Source organism: Festucalex cinctus, chromosome 2 (assembly GCF_051991245.1).
Source record: "Festucalex cinctus isolate MCC-2025b chromosome 2, RoL_Fcin_1.0, whole genome shotgun sequence".
Taxonomy (NCBI): domain Eukaryota; kingdom Metazoa; phylum Chordata; class Actinopteri; order Syngnathiformes; family Syngnathidae; genus Festucalex; species Festucalex cinctus.
The window spans coordinates 34,756,558-34,777,237 of record NC_135412.1 but is presented as its reverse complement, the minus strand read 5'-3'; the positions used below and the strand labels follow the sequence as shown (position 1 = coordinate 34,777,237).

General features: G+C 41.7%; 1 protein-coding gene across 1 annotated transcript in view; it reads left to right on the top strand.

Moving 5' to 3' along the window:
* klhdc8b (kelch domain containing 8B) overlaps positions 1 to 20,680 on the top strand; it is a 110,467-nt gene that overhangs the window by 58,356 nt on the left and 31,431 nt on the right. Inside the window, exons 4-5 of the mRNA XM_077514792.1 lie at positions 4,581 to 4,745; positions 11,603 to 11,827. Of these exons, the coding sequence (XP_077370918.1) occupies positions 4,581 to 4,745; positions 11,603 to 11,827 (390 nt within the window). The remainder of the gene's footprint in view (positions 1 to 4,580; positions 4,746 to 11,602; positions 11,828 to 20,680) is intronic.

Genomic DNA, 20,680 nt, shown 5'->3' with positions numbered 1-20,680 from the left:
AATCCCAAAATCAGATGGGATAGGTTCCAGCACACTCACAACTCCAGCAAGGATTACCGGTTCAGAGAATGGATGGATGGATACTACTACTATTATGACTAATGAAAATAATAATGCAATCAATTAATTAGTTTCTACAATACTTAAGATGCACGTACTAATGAATAAGATACAAATGACATCCACCACATGTCTGCATAGCTCATTATCTGTCTGCCTGCAACCCGGATAAGATCAATCAACATTGCGTTAGAGCAGCTGTCTACCCTGCGCAGTTGGACGTGATTGGGGCAGATTTAAGTTTAAATCAACTTTCTGCCACTAAATCCTCACTCTGCTGGTGCCGGATGCATTTCCTATGACACTCCTTCTGCTGTGCCGAATGCCGATACACCCAGCTTGTCGGAGGCTGGTCTGACAAATTGGCAAACAAAAAAAAAAGCAGAACCTGCCGGCATATGCGCCTCCACTGCAGGTGCACTGTCTACAAAAATGGAGCCTTATAGTCTTTTCAGATGTAGTCTTGTTTTACTCTTGCATGAGCATTTAAATTCTAACATAACATAACCACTACTGTTGAATTGTTGGTTTTGGATAGTTATATTTTTCCAAAATAAATAAATAATAAATAGTTTTTATTCTGTGCTGCTACACATGCACATTTTTTCAGCATGTCTCTTGTTCACAGTGGTGGAGAAAAATTAGTAGTCTTTTAAGATTCAGCATATTTACCTCTAAGATAAATTCATCCAAGTCAGCTGACGCAAACACAAATGGTACAAAATATACAGTAAAATGCAGCTGATGCTTTTTATAGTATGCTTATTACAGCTTCTCACCTTAAGTGTATCCCTTTGAAATTATGGTCTGCTCAGTCCGCTCGATTCCCTGGTGAGAGTTGAACGACAAGTCTCTAAAAGGTTTCCTGTACTGAGAAAGGCATTTTCTTAATCCCCAGCTTGCATACATGCAAGGACCTTCTCGACTGTACAGACAGAGAGTGTCATGAAACAGAATGAGCTGTTCAGTTATTGTCTAATAGTGGCCAAGGAACTTCTCAATAGTAAATGCAAATTGTGTGGTGATCACACTCATAGTGAGTGACAGATTTATTAGTACTGAATTCTTCACAGTTTGAACAACAGCTTGGTGGCTGTGTCATGCATCTGCGTGACTGAGCAGCCTTCCTCGCTGTCTCTCAGTGACTCACTTTCTCGCATTTGGACAGTCACAACTCTCCCAGCGCTAATGGGCCGCTAATCTGGAATGTACAGTTTCCTTTTTCCCCCCACACCATGCTCAATCTTCCTTTCCTTCGTTCTCTCCTTCCCATCCGCCCCTTCGATTTTCTGCCCTTGCATTTCTTCAACAGGCTTACCAGATTTACTTGCTCAGCATTTGGCTTGCCCTATTTTTAAGTCTTAATAATAACTTACACTGCAGTACTGGGTGGGGCATCTTTATGTTTCCCTAGTATCCCTAATAGAATGATTAGTATGTGCTATAAATAGGTTGATGAGCCATAAGGGCAGTACCAGAAACGACATGGATGATAGCGATGGGTGGCTATTGACAATTTAATACTGACATTTCTGTGCTGTTATCGCTATTGGAAGGAATTGATTGTCATAATATCCAGAATTTGACATAATTGGAGGCAGACCCGTCACCAGAAATAAATTGTAGGGGGGCATTACCTTTTTTTGGGAGGGGGCACACTTTATCAACCTAAATCTAATGTCCATCAGGTTGAACAGCGGCATTGTGACAACTGCAAACGTGTTCAGAAATATTTTCTGTCACTTAAAAGCGGCAGTTCGTTCTGAAATCTAAAAGACAAACTGAAAAAAAATGTGTAGTTCATTTTGCATTTATTCAACTCAAAAGTTCATTTGAAACAAATCCACTCTTCACTTCTGTAAACAACTATGTCCGAATGGATGACTCTGTGACACAACCCTTCTATCTGGAATTGGCTAGCAGTTGCCTTCATTTGCGTGTTGGATTAGGGCTGTACGATATGGACAAAATTTCCTTTCATTTTTGCCAGACATCTCTATTCTTTGATCTTTGACTCAGCATGAGACTTCACATCATTTTACTTTTTTATGGTGCCTTCTGTATTTTGTGTTATTTTATTTCTATACTTGTACAGATTTTTTTTTTTTTTTAGTATTTTATTTGCGTGTATACTTATCTACTTATATTTACTCGAATTAATTTTATTTTGTGTTATTTTATTTCGCTTGTGTCTACTAAAAGACTAATTTCTATTCCATGCACAGCACTTTGTATGCAGCAATGGCTGTTTTAAAGTGATTTAGAAATAAGGTTGAGTTATGTTGATGATATACAGAAACAACATATGGGTTCAGTGAAAAACTAAGCAGAATATCAATCCAAAAGGATGTGTAAAGTGCTGTTTTTTTTTATTAGAACTTAGTGACAGTCATCAACATGAACAAACTCGGCAATAAAAAAAGAGAATTCAACTCACATTGTACTGCAACTGCTTTAGTGATAAATAATTTTATGCTCCTTAGTTGCTGTTGTGTATGTGTGACTGCTTGGGTCTGTTAACAGCATACTGTGTATTGCTACAATTCATCCGTGCTGTGTGGCTTGACTAATTAAAATAGAAGTTTGACACTCACTTGTAAACGTAACCAGTGGACTCAGGATTCCCATTGATGTCAACTGTGTCATCCTGGATCGAGGTTTGGCATTTGGTGGCTTCCATTAAAGCGGCACGAGTGCTCACTGCTCAGTCTTTGTCCCAGCGCCAGCCGGCAAATGCGCACTATCTACCCGGAAGTAGATTTGGCTAAAGCCTAATTTATGCCTCCACGTTTGCTCTCGCGTCGATGAGCGCCGTCGATCACATGATCGACGCGAGCCATGAATTTTAAGTGCTGCGTCGCTCGTGGCCGGCCGACGTGCACACGTCGCCAACGCACGTCGATGGCGGGGCGTCGCTCGCTTCTGATTGGTCCGTTCGATGGCGTTTTTTCTTTTTTTTCTCTCTCTCTCTCCCCGCCCCCCGCCCAGATAGTTTCCGTGAAGGCAACTGGCGGCGCAAATCGACTTCCTGCTCGGAGACCACGGCTGTGCATGTGGATATGTGCCTGGGACGAGAGGCGGAAAATAACAATAACAAAAAAAAACAAAAAAAAAACTGTGTTCGCTAAGCGCACGGCTGTTGTGTTTTGGCGAGTTTACGGCCGACACCGGTGCAAATTGGCAATAATTAATTGCCACGGTGATGAACTTACTCTCCCCCCGGCTTTGTTTCGTGTTTCTGAATTAAATTGAACTTCCTGAATCCGCCATAAAATGCAGAGGAATCGCCACTCTGTGGCGGCCCAGCCATAGCGACAGCGGGACTTGGTGTGAAACTCCAGCAGACACCGATGTGTATTGCGCACAAGTCGGAAGGCAAACGCACGAGCGGAGCTCCAACGTGACGCCTCGACGCGAGCCTCTCGCAGAAGCATACTGAGGCCTTAAGGCACGTCTGCAGAGCGCGCGTCTCCCCCGACCCCACCCCATCCCTCCTGATCCTGATTGTCATTGGCTCGCTTAGTTGTCAATCACAGCCAAACTTGAAAGGAGGTATGTGGTTGGCTGGCACGCCATGCTTTACTTAAAACAGAAGGCGCAAGTTTACGTGACTGATAGGACGAATAGTTGGTGAGTCATCTTGCTAGGGCGGGCACGGCTGACTGACAGGGCGGGCACGGACCCCCAAGGCCCGCCCATGGCGACGGGTCCGATTGGAGGGTGGTTTATAATGAGTTGATTTGAACACTATTGATTTTTAAGGAAAAAAAAACAAAACATCTTCCGCTCTTATTATTAGTGGCCTATTAACTTATTATACAGGAGAAAATTGGTAGGAGAAACACATTTTCTTTTCAAACAACATAATGAGATAAGTATTTTTAATGTTCCAATGGTTTGAGTTTTTTTTTTTTTTTCAAATAAAGTTAAAAATAATAAAAGCATAGAGGGATTGTTCTTTCAATATAGTTTAAGAACACAGTGCACGTTCCAATGCTTAATTTGAAATATTTTCTTTTAAAGGATAAAATATAAAACTAGAAGTTTCTGCCAAATGAAAAAATCAAGAGAGAAATGAGTCAGCAGCAATCTACAGTTTTGAGAACGATTTACTGCTATCTCAGCTATGTATAGGACAACTTTGTTTTGTGTTGCTGTTTAAATGATTGTAACTCTTCAAGCAGAGGTGGAAAACATAGAAATACCTATAAAAGAAGTACTGATTCAACTTTACTTGCATAAAAGTAAAGTCCAGACAGTCAAATGGCAATCGACAGACCAGCTTAAATGTGATCTTTTGAAGAAAGCTGTGAATGCTTTTCAGTTTTGATATCAGTGATGGCAGCCTCTGTTTTACACGTTAACTTTAATGACGATGCTCGTGAGGAAAAGTGGTTCGGATAATGGATGGATGGACAAGAAAATTGGTCATGGTACTTGCTTCATTTCTCTATGATGTATCACTTTCTCACTCTGAATTGTTTCCCCCAATCCCCCTGATTATGTCTGTTTCACTGCAGATGGCAAGGTGTACGCACTGGGAGGCATGGGGGCGGACATCACACCCCAGGCCATGGTGAGAGTTTATGAGGCAGAAAAGGACCAATGGCAGCCGCTGACCTCAATGCCGACACCGCGATATGGAGCCACGCCCTTTGTAAAAGGAAACAAAATCTACATCATGGGTAGGAAATTTCCTCAGAAACTGCGCTCTAATTTTAGTTAGATTTCATTCATTTTGTGATTATATTGTGTTTGGCCAACTTCATGAAACTTTCATAGTCCATAGTCTCCATTTTTTTTTAGTTCACCCCAAAATATTATTATGATTATTATTATGCCCTGCGATTGGCTGGCAACCAGTCCAGGGTGTCCGCCGCCTACTGCCCAGAGCTAGCTGAGATAGGCGCCAGCACCCCCCGCGACCCTTGTGAAGAATAAGCGGTCAAGAAAATGGATGGATGGATTATTATTATTATTGATTCAATGTTACCATGTTGCCTTTCCTTACCGGGAACTTCTGTGCCCTGCCATGTTGTGGTTTTCGTGTCGTGTTTTGGGTGTGTCTGTGGGTACGATCAAGGGGATGTCACTTTGAGTTGCATTTTGAATGTATGAAAGGTGCTATATAAATAAAGTTTTATTGATTGAAGAAACAAAAAAATTTCACATTGTTTATATATTTACCCCTGGCATTAGGTAGGACTTTATCCATCCATCCATCCATCCATGCATCCATCCATTCAGGAATGGGACAATTTAGCCCAGATACCCTCCGGAAGAAACTCATTTTTGTCACTTTTAACTGTGGTCTTATTCTTTAGTGGGAATGTAAATCGACCGGGGAATCAAGAGCTACTCCTTTTGATTCATACTGCTATATATTCTTCAGTCTTGGACTCACGAGTGTCACGGTGTGGGGGTGTTGGAGGCAGGACCCAAATGCAGGGGGCAACAAAAACAGGTCAAGGCAGGGATGCAAGTTCAAGGACGCATCTGCTGAGGAAGGACGAATCTGTACTTGCTCCTGCACTCACTCGAGAATCTAACTACTTGTTGATTTTTGCATTGGGATTTTTAACTACATTGTTGCAGAATGCCTGGCGTAAAAAGAGCTGACGAGAATGAGGTGATAAAATCTACTCTTAAAAAGCTCAGTGGAATGGTTGCTGAATTACTTGAAATGAAGAAGAGCATTGAGCCACTTCTTCAGGAAATACAGCAATTGAAGACAGAGACACAGGAAAAAGATCGACGCATTGTTGCCTTGGAACAAAAAGTGGATGATTTGGAACAAAATCTTCGTATCAACGACGTGATAGTCACAGGTATCGAGATCAAGCCGCGCCGTGGCCCTTTGAGAGCTGCGGCTAGCACGAGCACGGAAGATTCTGACCAATATTCAGGGAACGAGACTGTGGAACAGCAAGTGACACTTCAACTCAGAGATTTGGGATTAACTGTTGATCCTGCGCACATTCAGATGTGCTTTTTGCTTCCAACTGGAGGGACACGACCACCGGCAGTTCTGATCAGGTTTGTTGACAGAAAGAAAAAGATTGCTCTTCTGAGAGACCGTCACAAGCTTCGTGGGAAACATGTCTACATCAACGAAAACCTCACCAAACGAAATGCTGACATCGCCAAAAAGGCACGACAAATGAGAAAGAATGGACTTATCGAAAGCACGTGGACAAAAGACTGCCAAATTTTTATTCAAACTAAAGATAACTCTGGTCAACTAAAAACACGAATCGTGAAAGGAGCTGAGGAATTGGCAGCGCTTGAGAGACAACAGTAATTCACAATATCACAACAACAACAACAACATCACTAATTACCCAAAGCTGGAGTTGTATATGATTACTTGCTGACTTTGCCAAGGCTAACTCTTGTTTATACACCTGCATTGATAACATGTATTGCTGTTCCCGTTTGAATCTAAATATTGTCTGGCTCGAATTCCGTTTGGACATTTGTTCTAACAGTCAAGGCTACATGATAAGGCTGTATTGTGGCTCCAATGAAACTGCTGTCAATACGCAAAATGGGGTTGGTGGTCTGGTTCCTGGAATGCGGCTGGCGTGGGCCGCTCTGCTGGGTGAGCGAGGCTGGGCAGTGTACAGGACTCATCAGATCGACAACGTGCTAGCAACCAGTGGTGCTACCTGACCAGAATCGAGGCTCTTGAATCGCAGTGGGCAGAATGCAAGCCGATCTACTCTTATGGAAAACACAATGTGTGAAAGCTGATCTGAGGTCAGCGAAGACCCTACTGGTGAAAGAGAAGAATTGCGCTTGCCTTGGCTGCTCGCCTGGCGGGGTGAGCCTGCTGGTGGCGTCTGGGGACCGACCCACCAGTTCCAAATGACTGGGACTAGCCACAATCTACACACGGACATTCAAGATGAACTGAGCGAGCAGTGTCTGGGATAGTATGGGATGGATAACGATAAAAATTAATGACTATTCTAAATAATGTATATGATTGATGTGTTATAGTAATGGGTCGATGGGAACGGGTCTTGAATAAGCTTCGGCTTCTACCCGTCAGCCCTTCTTTCGGATGTCAATGTTGCAAATGATGTGATGTGATCGATGTAAGCTGTAATGTGTCCGAAAGGAAAAAATTAAACTAAAAAAAAAAAAAAAAAAGAGGTTTAATTAACAAAAAGGCAAACGAGGTACTCTGTGACTAAAACAGCAAAAACAGGAGGGAAACAAGACATGGCATGGAAGGCAACAGCAACAGAAACAATGACTCAACAAGAACTGAACGGAAAACAGGTGACTAAATACACACAGGCTAATTGACAATGACTAGACACAGCTGGGCAAGACACAAGTGGCAAGGGTAGCTGATTGGTGGATACACTGGGAAGGGAAGACACACTCAGGTGGACGTGGTTAGACATAACGGGACAAGGGAAGAGACAAGGAAGACATGACAAACAACCAAAAACACCAAAAGAAAATAAAATCCCACCCCCACAAAACCAAAACATGACAGAACCCCCCCCCTCAAGGGACGGCTTCCAGACGTCCCACCAACATAAAAAGTCCAAAAACAATGGCGGGCGGAAGGGGGCACGGAGGTGGGAACACGGCGCACCCATCCGTCCCAGACAAAAGGCAGTTCAGGAGGGCGTCCATGACGCCAGACGAGAGTCCCGTCGGGGCCGTTCAGGAGGGCGTCCGCGAAGCCCGACGAGAGGTGAAGGCAGCCGCAGGGCTTGCGCCACCCCGGGACTTTGGGCGGCGCCTGGCGAGGCTCCGGGACTTTGGGCGGCGCCTGGCGAGGCTCCGGGACTTTGGGCGGCGCCTGGCGAGGCTCCGGGACTTTGGGCGGCGCCTGGCGAGGCTCCGGGTCTTTGGGCGGCACCTGGCGAGGCTCCGGGTCTTTGGGCGGCGCCTGGCGAGGCTCCGGGTCTTTGGGCGGCGCCTGTCGAGATTCAGGGACTTGAGGCGGCGCCTGGCGAGGTTCAGGAACTTGAAGGCGCAGACAAGGTTCAGGGGCGAGAGGCGGCAGCAGACGAGGTTCAGGGGCGAGAGGCGGCAGCAGACGAGGTTCAGGGGCGAGAGGCGGCAGCAGACGAGGTTCAGGGGCGAGAGGCCGCAGCAGACGAGGTTCAGGGGCGAGAGGCCGCAGCAGACGAGGTTCAGGGGCGAGAGACGGCGCCTGACGAGGTTCAGGGGCGAGAGGCCGCAACAGACAAGGTTCAGGGGCGAGAGGCCGCAGCAGACGAGGTTCAGGGGCGAGAGGCGGCAGCAGACGAGGTTCAGGGGCGAGAGGCTGCAGCAGGCGAGGTTCAGGGGCGAGAGGCGGCAGCAGACGAGGTTCAGGGGCGAGAGGCCGCAGCAGACGAGGTTCAGGGGCGAGAGGCCGCAGCAGACGAGGTTCAGGGGCGAGAGACGGCGCCTGACGAGGTTCAGGGGCGAGAGGCCGCAACAGACAAGGTTCAGGGGCGAGAGGCCGCAGCAGACGAGGTTCAGGGGCGAGAGGCGGCAGCAGACGAGGTTCAGGGGCGAGAGGCTGCAGCAGGCGAGGTTCAGGGGCGAGAGGCCGCAGCAGGCGAGGTTCAGGGGCGAGAGGCTGCAGCAGGCGAGGTTCAAGAGCAAGAGGCCGCAGCAGACAAGGTTCAGGGCCTTGAGGCCTGTCTGACCAGTCACTCCAGACGCCACGGACCAAAGCCAGTGCTTCCTTTAGCCCGGCAATGGCTCGGGCGCCGGCTTCAAGCCCCTCCTTCTGACAGGGCTCCAATTCGGACATTGCCCCCGCTGGGTCCAGTTCTGGTTGAGTCATTCTGTCACAGTGTGGGGGTGTTGGAGGCAGGACCCAAATGCAGGGGGCAACAAAAACAGGTCAAGGCAGGGATGCAAGTAAAAAAAAAAGGGGTTTAATTAACAAAAAGGCAAATGAGGTACTCTGTGACTAAAACAACAAAAACAGGAGGGAAACAAGACATGGCATGGAAGGCAACAGCAACAGAAACAATGACTCAACAAGAACTGAACGGAAAACAGGTGACTAAATACACACAGGCTAATTGACAATGACTAGACACAGCTGGGCAAGACACAAGTGGCAAGGGAAGCTGATTGGTGGATACAATGGGAAGGGAAGACACACTCAGGTGGACGTGGTTAGACATAACGGGACAAGGGAAGAGACAAGGAACACATGACAAACAACCAAAAACACCAAAAGAAAACAAAATCCCACCCCCACAAAACCAAAACATGACAACGAGTTTTGCTGTCAAGTGCAGATATGCTAACGGTTTTCTCCCGCTAATCCCTATAGTTAAAGTCACAGAACAGATGGGACAACTGAGTGTCACACAGTGGTGCAAGTGAGTGCAGCGGATTGATGGATCTGTGCTTATGTCAGCAATTGTGCTTCAAATTGTCTGCTGCCATGACAGGCCTCTGAAGAGTTGAGCAGCGCCTGACAGAGAGCAGCAATATGCCCACGCTAGTGGAACAGCTTTGTCAGGATAGACTTCTTCAACCAAAACGGATCAGTTGAGTGGGTGAGGGATGACACAAGGTTCCTCTTATTGATGTGCAACATACGTATAAGAAACATAGTAATTATACTGTATCAAACCTGTTCTATTTCCAATCCTTTGGTGTAAGGAGAATTCATTCCCATTGTAATCTGGAGGTATTATTCTCTCACATCTTTGACTGTAATCCTTCCCACTCACTTCAAACTTGTCTCGCTTTTTGCAGTCAATCTCTTCCCACTCTAGCTGACATCAGTCTGTTGCATTTGCAGTAGGGCTGGGTATTGCCGCCAACCTCACGATACGATACGTATCGCGATACATATGTATCCCAATATTTGATCTTCAAGACGATACGTATCATGATAGATTACATTAATTTTCTTGCATTTTATATGTTTGTTATGCTTTGTTATGCCACCTAGCGGCAAAATGTGCACACACTGCAGAGCAAGGAGCAGCTTTCACAGACACACCGGGAACATTTATTAATAGGCATGAGCAAATAAGCAAAAATATCAAAGTATTAAAATTAAATGTGCTTATTTGAAATATTTGGAGAAATAAAAACATTTTTTTTTTTCATGTAACACATTCTATTTGGTTTTTAAACAAAATATAAAAAAAATTGGTACATTAAGAAACATGCCATGTTAAGTTTATAAGTAAATAAATGTTGATATTCTTCCTCTTTCATTTTTCTTAGCAAGAAACAGTGTCCAATCACTGGTGAGCTATTTTTAGCATTAATTGAAAGCAATTAACTTCAAAGACGCTGCTGGTTTTTATTTTTTAGGTACAATGCAAGCTGCAAAGGCAAACGTTAACTGCCTATTTAAAGTTAACGAGCAATATCGATTCTGACGCCTGCGTATCGATACGTGTATTGTAATGAGGCCCGCAACGATATATTGCCGTATCGATTTTTTGAGCACACCCCTAATTTGCAGGCTCTCTCCTCTCCATTCTTTGTATCATCACTTTGCATGCTATGTCCTTGCACTCCTCTTAACTCGTCCCTCGATGTTAAAGCCCGTGGTCCCTTCATTCGTTGTCTGTCACTACGCAAATGATTTGTAGAAGAAAAGTTGAGGGGAGCAAACTGGCTGTTCTTGTGTTCTGTCCAAATGAATTACTTCCCCAGCGATGTAGTCACTTCACTGTACTGTAATTGCCAAATAGTCTTGAGGTTATGGAGAGGGATTAATAAAAGCACAACATTAAATGAATAAAAAGTGAAAGATGCGCCCCTGGGTGTGGAGCACAACATGCTGGTTGTCATCTACGGAACATAATATTTGGCGGTGAGGATTAGGGATATGAATTTAAATACCTTTCCAACAAAAGGCAGACTCATTGCCAAATCTCTTTTCAAATATATTTCTGGGAGGGTATGTGAGATAACCGAGTACAAAATGAAGTGAACAATGTTTTTTTTTTTTTTTTAGCATTTGCTGTCTGCTTGTGTTGTCAAAAAATAAATAAATCCCAAATTCCACAGCCAAGCTGCCTTTTCCCCATTTTCTGCCTTTTTGCTGCAGCAAATCAGACATCATCATTCTGGGGCCTGTCACTTGCTGTTCCTTTCTAGGATATCGCGGAATTGCTATATTTTTTTTATTATCAGTTTGTTTTTGATTGACCGTCCACCTGTACACGTTGCGTACCGCCTCTGGCCTGGAGCCAAATAGGATTGGCTCCAGTGCATCCATGACCCTAATAAGGACATGTAAAATAGAAAATGGATGAATGGATATTTTTTTCATTGAAATCGCTCCCACACAAAAGTTTATCTTTTCATGTTTACGGTCCACCCATCTAGGGAGTAACCTAATTTGGACTACAATAAATGCATCACCATTCACCTGTTACAAATGTACGATCCATGAAACGCCATATGATTGACAAAATTCCCAAAAGGTTAACACACCCTTCTACGGACCACAAATCGTCCAAGTTATTACTGCTTAGAAGCATTTTGAATCATGTGCTGTGCCTTGAAGGAGGCTGAATGCTTGCCTTGATATTCCCAGGTGGCCGTCAAGGAAAGATGCCTGTGACGGCGCTGGAGGCGTTGGACCTGGAGATGAAGAGTTGGACACGCTACCCCTGCATCCCAAGCCGGAGGGCTTTTTCCTGCTGCGCAACAAATGAGCGAAGCCTCTTCAGCCTGGGGGGCCTCCAGCAGCCGGGGCCGCACAACTTCTACTCCAGACCTCACTTTGTCAGCACAATGGAGGAGTATGATCTGGATCAAGGTAAGGGGAGTGAGCACCTTAAACACGGCTTTTAAGATGGGAGGAGCACTATTTGACTTTCTAATAGGGTGTCAAAGTTACATGTACACAGTAAATTCTGTCAAGTAAATTTGACTGTATTTAGAGTGGCACCAAATAGACTCAGTTTAAGGTAATATTTACACTTGGAAGAAAGTAAAATAAAGAATTGAAAAAAAATAATAAAAGTCACTCAAGTGTTGAGGAACGAACTCATGACCTTCAGCTTGGGAAGATGCCGCACTAGCACCTGAGCTATGCCCCACCTACTGTTTGCTTATCTCCAAGAGGAGACCAAAAATGATGTTTCAGCTGTTGAATCGGTAAGACTACCAAATGAACAATACCGAATGAACAATACTGAGCTCTCTCTCTTAAAAAAAAGAAAAAAAAGAAAAAAGAAAAGTACGATTCTAGCTGACATGATCGATATACTAAGACACAGCAGGAACTGTGTGGCTCAGGGAGTAGAGCCGCTGTCTCTCAAGCTGCAGGTCGTGAGTTTGTTCCTCAACCCTTGAGTGAATTGTACTTATATTTTTTGAGTTCTTTATTTTCCTCCCTTCCAACTGTAAGGATTACTCTAAAACTGATTCTATTTGGTCCCACTCTAAATAGAGTCAAATTTACGCTACAGAGTTTCTTGTGTACGGTTAAGTAGTGTCATAATGATAGCTCTGAAACTACTTAAGGGGAAGAACTCAAAACTGCCAGAAGATGTTACTTCATTCTTTATAAAGGCGAGTTTTACTGCTCGATCATGACAGGCCAGTAGACTGAATGAATCGAATTCAGTTAAAACACATCCACATGATTTAGCAGCAAAGGAGAGTTACAATGACTGGCTGCTCCAAGCTATGGTTAAATTGTGGGATTAGTCTGTAATGACATTCAAATAATGTATCATTTAGGGTCATGGTTAATCAAGTTACTTAAAAGCTTGAAAATGAAAGCGAGCACCAAAGCGCCTCTGCTATCGGATTTGTAGTGCATGTCCTACCACACAACGTCAGTATCAGTATACTTTTCAGGATTGCAAACATCTGCAGAGTCGTATTGGTGGCTTGGTATGTTCTACCTGTGCTCCAACTGCACAAAAACACTGATGAAATCATTTGCTCATAACCACAGAAAATGAGGGTCGTCAAGAACCTTAAACTCAGTGATTTTATCTTTAATAGCTTTGGCTTTTGGATTGTCTTTATGAAATGCTCTGCATTTTTCAAAAGCATCATTTATAGGCAGCAAAGTACTCACCTTTTCTTTAACGGTTTCCGCATAGCTGCTTCGTTTTCTTTCTTTTTTTTTCTTTCTTCGTTACGTTGCCATTTGTGATGATTGGATTTATGTGGCGTTTGTTGCATTAAAACTAGTGTATTGGAACATTGGCCTGACATTACATTCACGAGTCTTCTTCTTCCAACCCCCTGTTAAAACTTCCAAACAAACAATGCCATGTTGATTGCTACGGTGCAGCTCAGCTTCTTCTTCGTCTGTATCTTTGAAGGCATGGACCGCTGGCACGGTGCTCATCTTTTAAATTATCAAGGGCAAATCTATCTGACATAAGAAAAAAATTAATGGGCAGATAATTTATCAGACCAATGATTATCATGTAACTGTGTTACAATTTTGCAGAAAGAATCTGCCTGTGGCAGTTAAATAAATAAAAAATAAAAAAAGTCTTTGATGTGTAAATTTCAAGCGATGGTTTCCGCACAGCTGCCTTGTTTTCTTTCGTTTTTTGAATAATGGAAATCATATTATTTAGATTTCCATTATTTGTTGTAAAAATAGATTGTATTCTGTGTTGTACTTTGGTATCACTAATAGAGGTGGTAATATATATTGTTATGTATGTTATGTCACAAGACATTTTTTTTTTCATAGTATAATGTTACATAGTTTGACTTGTTTTTAACTGGATTATTGAATTTGCAGAGGAACAGTGAGGTAAAAATGGACATATATTAATTGCTTACTTTTTGTTCAAATTTGTCACAACATTATATGATGTGTGTATGACAATTTGTATTGGCACCTTTGACCATTTGAGGTACTCTAGTTTTTACTAACATAACAGAAAAGAAACATAACCAGCCTCTCACAGTATTCAAAAGCAGCCTGGAGCATATTAACATAAGTAAGAACATGATCTGCTCAGTGCTCATAATCCAATTCAAATGCAGGCAGCTTATGCATTACTGAGTCAGAGCGCATCAAAGCTGATGGCGATGCAGATAGAACAACAACCAAAAAAAAGAAAGTATTTTCTGCAGTAGATTTTTAAACTCTCCCTAAGCATCACTGTTCCTCAACAGACGTGTACAATAAAAGAGCAGGATTGAAGTGGGAGTGTTGTCTGCAAGGGAGATTCTTCAGTGATTGTGTTCCTTTGAGGGCTTTGCGAGCTTGCATCACTTTAGTGTGCTTTAGAGTGCCTGATGATAAGGATTTGGGACTTTTATACTAGTTTCTTTGAAATGTTTGAACGATATTGTTGATGCTTCTTGCAATTATGTAAGGGTAGGGGATGAAAAAAATGGTAGATAGCCAGAATTTTATACTGTAGCCTACATATTGGATATTATTATTATTATTATTAATTTAAGTTCCATCATTGACTCTGGGGAACAGTCATAAGTAGTTGATCAATTTTTTTTTTGCAAGGAATTTTACTAAGCAGAAACACACACAGTGAAAAAAGTTTTTCCCCACATACAGGAGGTGCTCAAATAATGAATTATATTTTACATATTAAAAAAGGTGTTTAAACGTTCATATTTATAGTAAAAATATATAATCAGTCAGAAATCTTCTTCAATAACATGTGAAAACGTATTTTTGCCCCACCCCATCCAAACAATATAGCTTAAACCCATTCAACATGGCCGGTCTTGAAACTTGAACTTGAAACTTTTGTACTTCAATTGTACGATATTGTCTGAAAAGCCAAACACCTCCAAGTGTTCTATTGTCTTTTGTAGAATTGTAGTGATGGTGCATACAAATGCACAAAGGAGCAATGATAAAAGAATCCAGGCTTTGAATTCTTAGATGACATTCTGCCTACTGTGCAGAAGAAGATAAAACTTCTTTGTACCTTTAGTGTCAATTAGGCCCGTAAAACAACCCAGGGTGTTTGACATATTGCCAACAGTGTTGATAGATTAAAATGCTTTATGGTAACATTTGTGGAAAACCCCACCTCTAATGTACCAATTGGGACCAATGATACGTCAAGTGATTATGTGCATGAATAACAAATGGAGGTAAATTTAGAAGCGGCCTACACACTTTAAATGTGTGGGCGTGTTTCAAAATGTTAATGTTCATTCTTATGATGTAAACGCAAGATTCTCTGCAGATATCAACAAAACATTAATATGCGCATGTGTTTTCTGACATTGCTTCCTTGAATTTGTTCTCTTTTGTATACATTCATTGAGAACATGATGAATGCAAATCACATTGGAAGTTAAGATTGTCTTTGTGGCATTTTAGAAATATTCTATTAATGGATTTTTTTTGCGGTAATTATTAATCACTCGCTTTATGTTTAGTGCTCCTGACAGATTGGGAAGCTTGTGGTGAGGTTTCATCAGCAGTATTGTTATTGTATTGGGACAATCATTCTCAAGCAATTGGCTGTACAGTCTGACATCATAGCAAATCAAAAAAGGAAGATTTTCAGACTTAACTCTGACTTTGAGCCTTGTAAGAGAAAAAAGCCATTCACACACTGAAAGATGCCGCTGAACTAGATGGAAATGGACAATCTCAAACAATGAATTTACCGCAACAACAACAAAAGCAGCCATTGTAGTTCTTATCAGGAGCCAAAGTTTTGAAGCGTCACCTTTTATTACTTACAAGAACAACAATGCTGGATTGTCAAGAAAAATGGGGATTGCCCTGGTCACTGTCGCTATATTTGTCCATGGGCAGTGAATACAAAGAGGGGAAAGGGTGAGAAAAGAGAGATGGTGGTTTAAGATTACATAGGCTACAATCTGTTTTGGCGATGATAAAGGAACATTTTTCATTCTTATCAGGGTTAGCAAATTTCTCCAGAATGCATCTTGATATATCTGAGAGGCTGCTGCCATTAATAGGGATATTTACTGACCACAAGAACACAAACTTTTGTGCAGCCATTTTGGCGGCAGAAAGACTTCACACTCCTCTCTTATTAGGCAAGGGTGTATATAACATTAGAACTTTGGTTTTAAGTATTGAAGTAACACAGTATGTACAGGTCTCTCTATTAGTTTATCTTGTTTGATACCTGAAAAACTGATTATTGTTGTGAATGATCATGTGATACAACTTGGCATTATGATTGGCCATAAACATCTGTGATGTTAGGACACTATTCTCTTTCCAAATGTAGAATCACAGCTGGACTAGTTGCCAACATAGTTGCCAGTTGAGAAGAACTAGTTGCAGTTGTGGTCAGTCCCATTGCTCGACGTGTGTCGGGCTTTACTCAACAACCTTAAATCAATAAAATTTTATTTACATACATTTAATAAAGATTTTGAAAAAAAATGCAAATTAAAATTTGGATCAATTAAAAGGCTATTTATTGAATAAAATAATCAAATAATTATTTGTAACTAAAATATGGTTTTGGCATGCTTGCATGTGGATATAAAACCTTTGTGTGTCACATGTTGAGGTTTGTCTCAGTTGTGTTGAGGAAAAAGTAGGTGGACTCCAGTACAGGAAAACATGTAAGGAAGGCAGGGTCTCTATAATCTCAAAAGTATTTATTATGAACTCAAAGGCCAACAGAAGTTATGCAGGAGGGTGATTAGAAAATACAAAATAAATTGGGATCAGGATGATGAAAGCAGGTGGAGGGAAAACAACAACAAGCAGATTGGTAAGACAGAAAAACTAACTAAAACTCAAGAAAGTGAAATGATCTCGACGAACACCCCCAATCTCCTGAAAGGATATATTCCAGACTTCCAACTTTTTTTCCCCAAAAACAGGGAGGGCAGGAGAGGGTCTCAAGGTGGATATTACGGTGAGAGCATCCCAATTAATTCTAGAGGTCACCAATGACAGGAAGAGGCCCAGTCAAGTGGGCTTCTGGGAGACCAGACACAAGGTGCTCAGATGGCCCAATCTGGAGGATGGCCAGGATGCCCAATACATGGAGCCCCTACAGGCTGTTTAAGCAGACGACTGTGGTGCCGGACCCGATGGGAGTTGTAGTGACCAGGCACGAGGTATTGGACGACACACAAGTTGTATGGCACAGCCAAAGCTGGGTTCCATGTAGCACACCGTGCGCTGCAAGAAAAGTGTCCAATGGATGCCGGAGGACGCACACCGCCAGGGAGGGACAGATGGCAGCCGTAGGACGTGCGCTGCCGGCGAAGGGTTGGACTGTTTGCAGTGATGCAACATTTGACTGGAAGACTTGCCTTTGTTTTGTTTTTAAATCCTGCATTTTTAGTGGAGTGTAGTGGTACATGCTAAGGCAGTGAGTACCCCAATACACACCAACAGTTGTTCCCATAAGCCCACAGAAATAAATGGGTGGCTTGTGTCAGGAAAGGCATTCAGTGTAAAAACTGTACCAAACAAATCAAGTTTGTGAGAGATTCGCTGTGGTGATCCCTAATGGGATTTTTTTTTTTTTTTTTTTTTTTTTTTTTTTTGTGCCTGGACTTGCGGCGGTAATCAGCACTTGCGAGTCCCAGATTTACTTGAATTGGTTTCTAATTGTACTTTTCCCGAAAAACACTTCGTAATTCAGAAAATAACATTTAAAAAATTTAATTTAATCCAAAAATTACGTGGTGCAAAATGGAATGCACTTATATAGTGCATTACCTGCCCAGGATGTTGCTTTCTCTTTGGTCCCATTTTAAATCAATTCATGTTGTGTTGTAGTAGCCTGTTGCTGCATCCTAGTTAGTGTTAAGCTAGTTCATCTCTCAGGTCCGGTCAGCGTCCACATTTGCAAACTCACTTTCATTTGTTGCTTGCAGAGGCCAACAGCAAGGCAGTAGCCCGTAGGCACTATTGTGAGCCATTTTATGCTTTTTGATGGTTTTGACCACTTCAAAATAAGATACTGCCTATGGGTTAATTAAGGCAGACAAATATTCACGTTGCTAGGATGGCGGTCATCTATCTACTTATACTAACATTCTACTTAACATTATTTCAAGCATTTTAAGTGACTTTATATAAAAGTGAAGTACTGTTCAAACTCCAAAAATGACATTAGAATTGTAGCATTTGAATGGATGATGTACTAAACTTGTCACGCAAATATTTACTAAATAAAATGAGATACTTTTATAAATGAAACAAACTAAAAGTATGAAGTCAAAGTCTTGTTTCATCTTAGTTGCCATGCACCCTGGTGAAGTTAGAAATAGGAACTTGGTGCTATGTCTCCCCTTTGTTGGCTTACAGCATTAACTCACACTGGGATGTATTACTGTATTTTGTAACTACTGTCTGTGTTTGCTTCTTAGTGTGTTTTGGGGATATCCAGACAGATGGTAAGTAAGTGAGCTTCATTGTTGCCGATTAAAAGTGTTGTGTGTCACTGTGACTGTAATAGATGTTTGCTCTCGTGTGAAATGGAAAATAAAGCCATATTCATAATAACGGCACATTCTTTCGCACCTTCCTTTGCCTTTTGGCAGTTGATCTCATTGGATTTATCATGTTGCTGTTTAATACTCTGTCAGGTTCAATGTGCACAGCTTTAAAGAGTAATAGACTGCAACAACTGAAGAGCCCCTTTCTCACGTTATCATTGACAGCGAGCCCATCCTTGTTCCTCAAAGCTGCAAGAATATATACAACATTGCCTGTTTACAGATTACGCTGTATGCGTATTCTTTGGTGGCGCCATATAGAGGGTAGAGTTAGATTTAAATGACACTGTTTCCAAGATGGTTATTGGAAACGATGCTATTGAAATTCAAATCATCCAGTTCGGTATGCTACGTGTGAAACACTAGCTTTTCTTCAGACAAACCAAACCCTGAGGAATTGATAGAAAAGAAACAAAACAAATCACTTTCATCATAAATCATGTGACAAATAATACACATCAGTGTGATTTCTAAGTTGGACTGCAAGTGCAAAACCTGTTTAAGAAAATACTAAAAAAAACAGTTCTCTGTCGATCTAATCTCAAACAGAGGCACCCGTCAAACAAACACTGGGTACTGATTGCAATAGCTCAAATAAACTCCCTGACACAAAGTAAACAACATTGATAGTAGTTTAAAAAATTCAGGCTGGTATTATGACTAGGGATGTAATGATAAGCGCAATATCGTGATATTGTAATATTAAAACTGCTACAATATCGTCGTTGTCATGTTCACGATATTTAAATGCAACACATCTGTAAAAAAAAAAAAAGTCAGGTTGATTTCCATTTGTGCAGTTCTAGCACCCTCTCGTGGCTAGTTTTTAGTGCAATTAATTTTCATTAGGGATGTTTTGGCCCTTCTATGTTTAAAATCTACACTAATTGTCAGATGAAGGGGAACGTAATATGCCTGTGAAGCAAGTCAATATGTGGAGGAACTCAATGTGTGCGTGCATTAACAACATAACATAATAATAACAATAACATAATAAAACATAATAATAACAGCGTTGCTGTTATGTACAAAAGCACAATATTGTGCTTTTTTAATTTTTTTTATTTTTTAGTACGAGCTATTTTATTTTATTTTTTTACAATATTGTGACCTTTTTTAAATATCGCCAACCTCCCCACAATATTGTGATAATTATCGTATTGTGAGCTTTATATTGTGATAAGATCGTATTGTGACATTTGGATATCGTTACATTCCTTATTATGACACGTGATGAACTTGTGACCTTATGAGAAGGGAGACGACAGCACTTCCGACTCGACAATGCTTCCATTACTCAACAATGGCATCAGCTGCTAATTGAGAGGAGCTGCAATTCAGAGGTAGTCGAAAGGTCAGAGGAGGAGGCTTGGTAGCAACAGGTTGCCACTTTGATGTGTGGGATTACGAAGAAAAAGTGCACAAGGTTCATGTGAGTCAGCAATCTCAATTAAAAGTACCCAGCCTGAGGCAATCTGAGTCAGGTTGAATGCCTTTTGATTAGCCGTAGTATTCCAACATAGAGTAGTGCACAGCAGAGTAAATTAATTAAAGTGTAAAGTAGTAGTAGTAGTAGTAGTAGTAGTAGTAGAAAGTAGCAGGGTTTTTTTTTAGGTTAACATTGTAAGTATGATTTACTGTAGTCTGTAGGTGCAGCTGAGGCAACATTATCTAGTGTGAAGAACATTCTACTGTGATTATGGTCTTTAGCGGAGGTTATAGCCCTTCCTTCATTTCCTATTACTGAGCAGATTCATTTTAACAGGGTCTGAAATGTAATCAAGGTGATTTGCATTTAAATGTTTTCTCCGCTGGGATTCAGAGCGGCCTGCAGGGCCCTGTTAGAAACACACTGAAGAATGTTTGTTTCCCTGAAAAACAAACATGTTATGTTTATGGTCAAGTCTTGATTCATACCCATTTTGGAAACACCTTGTGTACCTCGAGAGAGATCATCAGGGTGTAACGGGAGAATGATCACATTTCGCTAAGTTTATCACAAAATTATTATTCATAATAACAAATATTAATTGTCAACGTATAGTGACTGGCAGAACAATTAAATGCTGACCCACAGCTGGCAGATATCCTTCAAGCCTTTGTTGTTGGTTGTAGTAGCTTTCATTTTACATCAAGTGGGCTTGCATTGTTTATCCAGGGGCTTGTAATCATTCCTATCTAGTTCATTTAGTCACAAACACTT